At 41.8% G+C, this 11,999-nt stretch overlaps 1 protein-coding gene across 1 annotated transcript; it reads left to right on the top strand.

The window, feature by feature from the left end:
- Positions 1 to 3,684: 3,684 nt before the first annotated feature.
- On the top strand, positions 3,685 to 11,749 carry STMND1 (stathmin domain containing 1). Its single transcript, XM_056331510.1, is given in 6 exon segments — positions 3,685 to 3,768; positions 4,604 to 4,781; positions 6,946 to 7,100; positions 10,968 to 11,090; positions 11,521 to 11,574; positions 11,576 to 11,749. Coding segments are annotated over 6 exon segments (768 nt in total).
- Positions 11,750 to 11,999: the final 250 nt, after the last annotated feature.

Here is an 11,999-nt window from a genome sequence, read left to right as displayed (position 1 = left end):
CCCGTCTGGGAGGTACCTAGAGCTTGGCATGGAAGAGCCAGAGATGGAAGCCCTGACAAATTTATCTACTACCACCCAATTAAGATTTCAAATTGGGAATAGAAGAAAACCCCAGGGACAGAAACATCATATAGTGCCTGTTTGTGAAAGTCTGCTTGGATTTAGCTGAGCAGCCAGTCTTCAAAGTGCAGCAGTTCTTGCAGAGTCTGTAGAGGCTTTGAGTTCAGTTGCAAAAAATTCTCAGTTTTGGTCCATGTCCAACATCTCTGTTTTCCAGTCACCTTATGCAGCCAAGCACACCTCCTCATCTCTCTGCCTACCCCCTCCCTCTGCCCACTCCACAACCCAGCTCATTCTTCATCTTCTGACCCCGCCAGCCTCCAGAGTCAACTGCAGCTGCAGCCCCCATCTCCTGGGGTGGATTTTCCCCCTCCACTCCATCCCCCATGTCTCTTGCAGACACCCGCCTCCTCTGGACTGCGGCAGCATCCCAGGGGACAGTCACCCGAGCACAGGGAAAACGGGCACCCTTTTCCCTCTTCAGGCACGGCACAGTATGGGCTGCAGTCTTCCAGACTCATTTGGGTCTCACACTCTCCTCCAAAAGGCTACTTGTGCTCACTAATAGTCAGGGCACTTCATCTGTAGCTGCCCAACCATTCAGTCCTATTTTCGAAGGGAAGTATTGCTGCTCAGAGTCCCTGAAAAATCCACCCTGTCACTTTCTATTGTTTGAAGTTAGTAGGAATGTTGTCAGACTAAAAATGCCAGAAATTTGCCTCTCTCCTTCAAATCAGCCAAGCTTTGTTTTGTTAATAACTTCAGCCAGCCTCCAAGCCTTAGGAGAGTGCTTTTTATCTACGTACATGTCAGGCTGGTGACACCACGTGGGAATCTTTCAGTTCCTGAGACCAGCAAATGTGTCCATGTTGCTGTGTATCAGGAATGCCATTCCATGGCTAGTCCTTTTCTCACCTCTCTGATTTATGCTCCTAGATTAATGAGCTACTGCAGAGACAGCTAAGGTTGTAGACACAGAGATGTCTCCCATCCAATTTTTCTAATCATCCTCCAAGCTACGAAACAGCTTTGAATTTGGGAGTTTTGAGAACAACTCTCCTTATTTTAAAAATATACACATACATTTCAATTTCCTCCACATAACACCAACAATTACAGAAACAGCTGTTTCTGATTTTGTAGTGATTTTTCCCCAGCATGCACATCCCTGCGACTGGCTTTTGTTTTCATTCTCACAAGACAAAGCATAAAGAGACCTGCACCTTCTTCCCCTTCCCACAGCTCCTCTTTTTCTCCAGTTTCAATGATGTGCTTCACATAGGCTCTGTTCCATTGGTTTTCTTAAAAGGGGAATATCCTATATTTGTATTTATGAAGAATTAACCTCTATTTTTTCAACAAACACCACACATCCTGGTGCCTTGACTGCACTGAAACTTGCTCATTTTTAATTTTACAGATTGACGAAAAGCTGCTAAAATAGGAATTTTCTATTGTCAATCAGCATGAGAGCAGTCTGCTCTTGAAAGGCTCCATCTCCGATTGTTCAAAAACATACTGCTCACCACATCAATTTAATCATGTGCACAAGATATTAAAAGATCAGGCTAAGTGTACAAATCCTGTTGAGTTCCAAGAAGGTTCTTTTCATAAATATGAATGAGGGCCAATTTCATGGTGCTTGTTACATCCCATGTACTCTTATATCTTCAAACTATCATTTGTCTTTTTATGTGCCAATAATCAATTTGTAAAGCATAAATCATAAAGCTTACCTGTTTGATTTTGCTACAGCCTATGATTTTACGTTTAATCAATTTTCTTACTTCGAAAACTGACACAGTTTCCATTTTATCACCTTATCTGTGTTTGAAGGAACAAATAAAAATCACCTTTCTGCAAGGATTAAAATTTCACCTATTTGCTTATAAACTAGTTTCGGGACTGCACCATCACAGCAAGTTTTTAATCAGAAATGCATGCAAGAAGCTCAGCCTGTACGTTATGTTCTGCCATATATCAAGCAGCAATCGCATTTCAGCATTATCACATACAACCTGCAAACATCTGCTAAAGAGACCAAGAAATATATAGAACAGCAACAACAAACCCACACACCCCAAAAGGTCATTTGACTTGCATTCTGTGTGAATTCAAACTGGACACAAGAATCAGGTCCCTGTTGATTAAGGATGAAAAAAGAACAAAAATTCATGGAGGACACTTCTTTCTCAGGAGACAGTAAATGCACATTGGAGAGTTCCTTGCAGCTTAGGATGCCAGCACAGGTAGGTGCAGCCACATGCACGCACTCCGAGCTGGGTAGAGATGCTAGCTGCAACCTGGAAGCCATACATAACCTTGGTGCAGTGCTTTACACAGTGAAGTAAGGTGCACTGGGGCAGGGAAGATCACTTTAGGCTCACTGCCATGCAACTGAGCTTACTGAGCTTTCCAACCATACCAGCTGAGGGGTTGGACTGGAGACAGGAGGAACACGTAGGGCTGCCTGCAGCCATCCATGCAGTGATCTCGTAGGCTGGGGTCACTGTCTCAATGTTAGTATTCATTTGATGCTGAAAGTCCACTAGCTTTACTACTTGAAAGACCCATTAGTCATGCACACATCGCCCTTTCACATATATGGAAATGAAATTTGTCAGGTTTTACAGAAAGTTTCCCACTACAAATCGGGATAAGGTCACCAGATGATATTCACTTGTTAACAGGGTCTCAGGAAGTTTAGAAAAACCAACAATCCACCAACAAAACAATTCCTCATAGATTTTAATAATTACAGGGTGGTTTTGAATCTTTTGACTTCATACAAAGAGTCTGTTTCATGTGAATAGTTGTGAAAAAACAATGTATTTCTTCTAGCAGCACTAGTTATCTCAGCACAAATGACCCAAAACAGGATCTTCAACTGACAGCACTGCCTTAACATTTCTCTGCTATCTTCTATAATAACCTCTTGGAAGTATAAACCATGGCTGTTTTTTTCTTTTTTTTAAAAAAAAAAAAAAAGAAAAAAATCTCCTACAGACATCTACTCCTAAGGATATAAACAGATTCAAAACAGTAATCAAGGAATTGTACAATGATCTCAAAGGACATTTAAAACGTTTTCCCTAGTCACAGCCTGTCCCTGCCAACTGATGATATTTCTTCCCATTTAAAAGCTTGCCTTGCTGCTCGGAATCCCAGATTCAGGGCTGGTCTTTTCCAATGTTTTTGAAGAATACTTAAGAAATCCAACCAGAGAGTGAAATGTGTGTGTATTTTACATGAAACTATCTTGTTCACTTAAAAAAGGGAGGAGGGGGAAGACTGGAGGTACTGAAGCGCCTTCACTTGAGTTCCCACAGGAGGTCCACCAGCACCCTGAATGACCGGTAGGGATTTGCTGCTCTCAGACCAACACCCCAGCTGTGCAAGAAGAAACACTCCCTCTCAACTTCAGAGGAGGGTGCCTGGACAAAGACAGCGATGCCTGTATGCCAGGATGTAAGAAGAAAGCCTTCTGTGGTGTTATTTATTGTAGCAACAGGCCCTGGCAACAGTTAGACTCCATGGTGATAGCGAACAACCGAGCTCCCACGGAAGAGGCTGGGACATTCCTGCTCCCTGGACTTGCAGCCAGCAGATGGTCACAGTTTCACCATGGGCTGCAATATTTCTAACCGGGTCGCTGTCACCCAGCTGTCTTCTGAAGAGCTACAGAAGAACCAGGAAGCCAAAAGCCAGGTAGGGCCTTCTTCCAACGGGCTCTGTAAAATACATTTGACGTCTTGACGTGCAGGTGTACAAGGACATATGCATACACAGGGAAATGATTTTGCTGATATTAGCAGGAGCTCTGACTGTGTCAGGGAGCTTTTTAAGAGAGGGGCTACTCACTCAGCTTAACACAACCCGTCTGTCACAGGGAGAGCAGGTTATCTGGCCACGTGCATGAGCTGATGAAACAGCACCTGAAAAGTTGCTTTACCACCATCTGACCCAACTTGCCTCACTGAAAGATACAATTAAAGGCACCTACATCCCACACCAGTAATGAGTTACAACACTGCAGCAAGGTGGGTTTTGTCACAAAGAGTTACGAGGCAGGGGGCTTGTACCCTGTAATATTTGCCTATATACCTGTGCACTGCCACTTGCGTGTTTGCAGAATTGAGTTGGCTCAAGCCCAACATACAGGGAAGAGACAAAGAGACATCTAGGGTCTCATCCTGCATACTTTGGAGGCTCAAAGCTATTGTTTAGAAGGTGCATAGGTTAACACCTTACTGAGTGCTAAATTTAAAACTCAGGTTTAAATTTCTTACTAACGATCCACATACAGAAGGCACTTGAAGTTCTGAAACAATACCATAATATGGACATGTTTAGGCTTGAAGTTATTGCTTTCCTCTCCTCACCATCAACATCCACCTGTGACAGAACATGGAGAAGTACCAGGAACGTCTTTGTCTTCCACTGCACTCTGAACCTGCCAGTTCTGTGGTACTACTCTAGATACCACCTTAAATCTTTAGAAAGCCAAGGAGCTTTTCTCATTTGTTTCTTCATTTTCTTGTAGACTAAAAATGACAGCACTGCTGGAACAGAAGCTGCCCCCTCACAGGATGGGGCAGCTTGGCCAATGGGCACCTCAAAGGACAGAGCCAAACTTGGATGCGAGACCAGTGAGGGAGACTCCCCCAACGACCTACCAGAAAGATTTACACCTCAGAAAAACAGCAATGCACAACACACAGGTAAACAGCAACCGAAGTTCATACCAGCTCCACAAATGGAGGTCTAGGAGGAATTATTCTTGGCAGTCTATTGCTACAGTCAGCTTCTACACCCAGAAGCGCTCATGCTGCAACACAAGTATTGAGCTGTCAGCATTGATTTAAAACCATACTATAGTAGCAGAAAGCACTTCCTAGCTGGTGGTTATCTTCTGCAGCATGACTCAAGCCTCACTACCAGAACAGGCAGCAGGGTAGGTAGGTACTTGTCTTGGCAGACACCTGGAACACACCAAGAGAACAAACTCAGCCTTGTCCCCAGGGGTAGCCCTCTCTGACTGGGGTTACAGCACACTGGGAGGATGCATTGCCCACACGAGAGCTGTCAGTCTGCTCTTAGTCATTTTTTACAACAGAATGGTCGATGCAATGCCCCTGACTACCATCAGGTAGAGACAGTAAGTAAACACCATGTTATTCCTTAAGTCTGCAATCCAAAGTGGCAGGGCCAGTTATCATATAGAGAAAACTAAAGATTCCAGAAGTCATCATGACAATAAGCAAAGGTCTGCTAAGAAATGTATTTTTTAGGTACAAGTGAACACTTAAATCCAAACTTTTCTGTAATCTTAGGGTACCATTGTAGCAAGAGTTGCTAATGGAAAAGCAGCACCATCTCTGGTGCATTTAAACCTCCTAATTTTGTAGTTTAACTCTTGTATTTTTAAAGTGCTATGAACAGCTTACATTTCACAAACACACTAAATGGAAAATCTACAGTCGTTGTTTACTCTTTGTAATAAACAAGGGTTGTAATAAAACATTTCAAATTGAACACAAAAGGAATAATTACTGGTGTTTGCTATTCATTAAAGAGGACTTAACTCCCAATGCCACAGAAGGACGTGATGAAAGGATTTCATTTCATATTGAACAAAATTATTTGCTTGCTCTGAAATGGCGTTTCATTAATTTCAAACTCCTTTTCCTCCCACTCGCTGAAAGATAACTTCACAGGAAATTTCTAAACAGAAAGGTTTTGAAATTATGCTTCAATCATCTGTTTGGAGACACACAAAAAACCCCCATACCATACCAAGATACTTCAACTACATTTTCCTCCTGAATGGATGAGTAAAACCAATAAAAATTCACATCACTTGTCAATGTTGCCCACTCATCATGCTTTTATTTTTCGCAAGGATATGTTTTGCTGTATACTGGCTTCTGACATTTACGTGTTCTGACTGACAGCTGAACCCTTGTACTTTTTGGGTAACTGGTTCAGTTATTTTAGGCAAGGTATGGAATCAGCTTCTACAAGGTGGTAGATACTCTTTATTTTTGTTTTACAACTAAAAACATAAGCCAACGTTGTCATACTCACACTGCTTATAGGGACTGGCGGATGTCAAATAACCGATTTTTATTTGGTCCAAGCAGTCTTTGTACAAAAGCTCTAACTTCTGCCAATAGAGGTTGGGCAGATGGTAGAACTGTCAACTGAGGGTTGAAAAACCTGATGGGTCTTGGCAATCAAGTCATTTGTTGTTTATTCATGTCTAATATGCGGAAACTAGACAGCCACTCAGAAGGGTTATCAAAATAATTTGGGTTTTATTCTTAATTGCTGTTTATAAATATATAATTAAGTGTTGGAATGCTTATGATCAGGCTCAAATGTTGCAACAGCATTGCTACATATCATAGACCACAACAGCATATGAAAGTTTGGGTTCATTTAACAGAACAGAGTGATGTTTACAAGACTACCTGTTAGTAGCCTTGTACTATCTTGTCCCAGCCTGGCTTTCTCTGACCAGATCACAGAACCCTTGAGAACTTGAACTGCAAAGAGCTCCCTGTGGACATTAGGGAACACACTCAAAAATTGAATTCACGGGTCTTCAACACATGCTTCCACACTTTCCTGAATGTGCCACTCTGGGGGTAACTGACTGCAGTCAGAAACTGAACCAGGTGCCTGCACTGTTTTTCAAGCCACTAAAAAGCTTACTGCAAAGTTTAAGCAGTGAAGAGAGCCTGGAGCAGGCCTCCTCCACTGGATGTTCTCAGTATGTAACCTCTTAAATAAAATCTCTGGCATTGGAAATGCATCATAAAGCTTTGTTTGAATGACAAGTGCTCTACAAGTATTAAGCTTTAATGTTTTCATCTTTTGAAGATGCACTGCTCACCAGTGAGTTCATCAGTAAATCATGGTCCTTACGGGATACAAGGAGGCAAAAATCATCAGACATTCTAGAGGAGCTGAGGATGCAGGGAATAATCAAGAGCCAAAGTACCACTGCCAAGACAGCAGAAGTGTATGAAAACAAGGTAAGTGTCATTATATGGGACAGGACCACTGCTACAGCTCTGACCCTGCTTTCAGCACCCCGAGATTCAGTTTCTGCACACACAAAGCATCCAAACATACCTCCTTTAAGACTTTAGAAGCAAGTTTGTTTGACAGAGAACTGCATTCTAGGGATGTTAATACAACAGAAGCTGGCAGCAGTTTCCAGTTTTTTGCATCTTCTGGGCTTGTTTGAAATAGGGACAAAGGAGATAACAACAGTGCTAAGAACTTGCCCTTTGGAAAACTCACTGGAAGTTACATGCCACAAACTTGTTTCTCAAGTCCACAAATGGAGAAGAAATACTACTGGAGGGCTTACAATTACACTTAAGTCCTCAGAAATCCTAAATATTCACACTTCTGAGAAATCTACAATTCACATTTGATCTCAGATTAAGAAGCCATTAAAAAAACATGGATTTAAAAAAAGTTACGGAACTGGTATTTGACTACTAAGAAGCTAGCATCCATTTTCTTTTCATTCTGAATGATAACCTGGGGTTTATTTTGGCTTCTGAACTCAAGCATTACGTTAAAGACCAGGTGCCTCCTCCAGATAGGGTTTCAAGTATAGATGTCAGGAGGGAGAAGGTCTGCAGGGAGTCTGTAAGAAGTTTAACACATCTATGGATACATGCTGTCCAAAGCATGATCTCACCACTGCTTGAACATGGGAACAACTCAAGCTCAAACCAAGGATGATTCTGAGTAACTTTGTCATTTGAGGCAAGCCTCTAACCTCAGACTCTTATGTTATTGAGGATCAAACAGAAACTTTCATAAGGAGGACTAAAGGAGCAACTGCCACCTTACAATCTGGCCACTGGTGCTGCCTAACACATTTCCTATTGCCAGCACTTTGGAAAACGGGGCTAGAGGGTCTCCAAGTACAGCTTCTCCATAGACTTTACTTTCTTCCCTCAGACAAATTTTTGAGTATCCGAGAGGATTATCCCCTCTGTGGTTAAATTTAGGTAACATACTGCAGGCAGGTTTTTATATTTTTTCCCTTCATAAGATATGCAAGCGTCTGCTGGTTTTTTTGGTATTTTTTTCCTCCTGTATTAAAAAGCTGTCTGGTATTAAATTACACATACTCTTTTATTGACAGAAACTCAGTCTGTGCTATTTCTCCTTAGAGAATTTCTATCCTCCCAACATGAAGAAGGCACTTTTTTTTTTTTGTCTTAGAATCAGTACAGCTTTTAGAAATGAACCTCATACTTCTTACTGAAAGCCAACTTTTCCAAATGATATTTTACATTTGAGCTGGGCCCACTGCTGGGTGACCTACAAATGTAAACAAATCTGACAGTAGCTGTTAACTATTAGTTGTCCTTTAGAAGCAACAGAAAGTTTGGCCTGTGTTATCTCTTGTAAGAATAATTTACTCCATTAGAACTCAAATGCAGCAGATTGCCTATGAATAGAGGGACCAGATGCACTAAAAACAGACGCAGAAGAAAAGGTTTCTTGCCCAGAAATATTCCAAGTTACAACATGCAGCTCTGGATTTTGAGTATTAATACATAGGTAAATTCACGTCTGAGATTTTGGATTTGACCAGGAATAAGCATGACTAGCTTTATGTCAAATTTCAGTCCAGCAGTAGCTTCAATGAAGAACTGAGCTCACAGACCTCACAACACTGTGAAAGACGAGTACAACCAGGTTTGAGAGTATTTTTCTAATAATACTGGAGATGAGACACCTTTGCAAGAGCTTTCCCTTCCCATGCATAGTTCTGCTCCACTTAAGTATCTGCATCCCTCAAGCCTTGGCAGTATTACCTGTCTTCTCTGGATATCCTGCGTTGGTGACACTGGAACAGCTGTGCTAAAAGCCTTCAGTCTTCTGACCACCCCTCACTTTACCCCAAACAAAGGGACTCCAAGCAGTACAGGTTAAAATGCTTTTTTTATACCTGTTTCTAAGTATTCATTCCCTAAAGGAGCGGTACTTTTGAGAGCAGCATTTCACAGGTCTAGCGTAACAAGGAAGAGCCATATACGCCACAGGATAAACCAGCCTCTACTGCTTTAACATTGGCTCTTACTAAAAATGCCAGCAGAGCCAGAGCTTCCACCTAAGGTACAAGTATCCAGGCTTCTTTGCACAATTACACTTCAGCATTGAGGGGAAGGAAAAAAAAAAAAATAAATGCTGGTTTTCGCTCCAGTGCTTCAAAAAGATAATATAGAATATCTCCAGTTGGAAGGGACCCATAAGGATCATAGAGTCCAACTCCCTGCTCCTCACAGGACTACCTAAAACTAAACCATACAGCTAAGGGCATTGCTCAGATGCTGGCAGGCTTGGTGCTGTGACCACTGCCCTGGGGAGCCTGGTCCAGCAATCAACCACCCTCTCTCAGTGAAGAGTCTCTTCCCAATGTTCAAAGAATCATAGCTGATGTCAAACATGAAAATGTTTAATCCTCACCCCTGAAGAGTTACATTAAGCTCTTAATAAACACCCTTACTCCCAAGAAGTAGTAGGAGTTGAATTATAGGCAGCATGGGACACTTTAGCTTATTAATGCACCAGCAACTGTAGGATATCATCTATCAGGTTGACTTTCTTTCAAGGCTACCTTTAAAGGCACTCCTATGTGTGAGAGCTAGAGGGGTAAGCAAAAAGACCAAAAGCTGTAGTTTCAAGTGGAACGATCTACAGAAATTTTATCCATTTATCATGAGTTATCATTCACAAGGGATGCACACCAGTTATTATTTTAGCATTTCTATTGCTGTTAGCTTTCAATGTGGGTTCATTGAAGCTATAAGGACTCCTGATCACCCAAAACTGTTTAGCAAAAAGTTCTTTCCTCAGCTTATATAGACACAGAACAATCTGGAAAGCAACATGCTTGGTGAATAATCTGTTTAGTTTGGACATATTGGGAAGAATTTTCCATTCATCTCTTCTTATGCAGTCTGCAGTGTATCTTGGGTAAGGAATGACATGCTCAGCATGCAATACCTTCCCACTTCAGGCTATTGCTACGATAGCCTTTGTCATTAGAAAGAAGAGTTTCTTTCTCTTTTTCAAAAGTCTTTTGTTTCATTTTTATGATGATTGAACATTGCTTTGTTCAGATTTTTTTGTGTCATCTGCGTTCAAACTGTCTCCTTTGTATATCAGTTTTCTTCCTACTGATTCATGCTCCACCTTCATCTCACTACATGAGTCATCTTCTATACTATTTGCAGCACTTAACACTTCTGGCAGCAAGGCCCGGCTTCTAGAGTTATTTATGGCAATAGAAGTCTGGGGAGCAGATAACTCAGGAAACTTGTAGCAGGATAGCGATTATTTCAACCCTAGGTCCTTGGTGTGGGTTTAACATGGCTAAAACTGCTCATCATACAGAAGACGGTAGAATCCAGCCTCCTGACTGATCAAATAACCACTGCATCTTCCCAGAAGTGCTACCCTCAGCAGCAGAGATCTAAGATTGGGCTGCTCATTTGTATGCAGCAGAGGCCAGCAGTATCACAATTACAAAGCTCTAACAAAACTATTCTTAAGTCTCTTGAGCAGTAATAAAGTAACTTGCCTAAATACTTCAGGCCTCATTACAAAATCCCCACATCTGCTGGGTGTACAGCAACATTGCAAGCTTCACAGACACATCGCTCAGCAGAAAAGGGGAATTCTCACTGCAGACAACACTCACGAGTGAGCAGTGAGGTTATTAGCACATCATTATTTCTAGGCTTTCATTGGTATCAGGGTCCATCACCTCTACGCATGGGGAAAAAAAAAAAAGGCAGAAGGCAAGCAGCAAAGTGTCACCCCAACGTCAAAATACACCCTGCTGAAAGCTTCTAATATCTCTACAGGGAGATGCCCTGGAAAAGACACTGAAGAAATCCCCAGGTAGGCTGGAAGAAATTCAGTTTGGAAACAAGGAAGTGGGTGATTTTACAGTGAAGGACATGAAGATTTCTGCTGAAGTGAAAAAAACAGGTCATCTAATTCTGCTGTGTATTTTTCCAGTGTTTGCTTGATCACCTAAACTAAATCCCTCTACTTTTTATAAATCAAGCTAATACAGATAGTTTATATACTCTACTACCAAAACCTGATTAACGGCAGCACAACAGGCCCTATATTCATCTCATAGACATTGGAAGTCCAGGTTTATTTTTGCCGAAAGCCTGGAAGATTACTCTAAAAAAATGCATAGGAGAAGAAACTTCTGGAGCAGTCTTTTCCTATAGTGAAAAATGCATCTTCCATGGACACCAGAATAAACTGACTAAGTTCAGTGCTAGCCGGAGTAACATTCTGATCACATTTGGGTAGAAAGATAGAACGAGCTGCTGCAGTTGTTTGACACATATGTGCTTCCATCCCTTATCATAAAGCACTGCTGGTATTGTTGTTTTGTTCCAGGTTAGGGAAGAGGAACTGAACAAAATGCCACAACACATCACATTTTTTTCTAGCAACTGTCCACCAGACTACAGGGAAACAGACTGAACAAGACCACCCAAGTTCTGAAAGTCAAGAGGGTACATACACCCCTCAGCCCTCACCTCCAGACATGAGCCAAGGGTACCACCAAAGGAAACAACTGCAGCAGAAGCCACAATTACTCCAGGACTTTCATCAAGTCTGATAACTCACAGCTGCATCAATAAAACAATACGGATCTAGGCTGTCTTACAAAAATGAACAACTCCCTGCAGCTGTCTTCTTTTTGGGCATAAGTAAATCATTTATCACAAGGCACAGCTGGGTCTTGTTACTACCTTGCTCACCTGGGAAAGTGGTACCTAATCCTAGTTGTTACACACTAATTGAAAGCAACAAACCAAATGAGAAGAGCCAGGAAGAGGTAAATTTGTAACTAGCCAGTCACTAGGTTT

This window comes from Falco biarmicus, chromosome 3 (assembly GCF_023638135.1).
Source record: "Falco biarmicus isolate bFalBia1 chromosome 3, bFalBia1.pri, whole genome shotgun sequence".
Lineage (NCBI taxonomy): Eukaryota > Metazoa > Chordata > Aves > Falconiformes > Falconidae > Falco > Falco biarmicus.
Note: the sequence above shows the minus strand (reverse complement) of the source record. Positions and strands in the feature narration are given on the sequence as shown.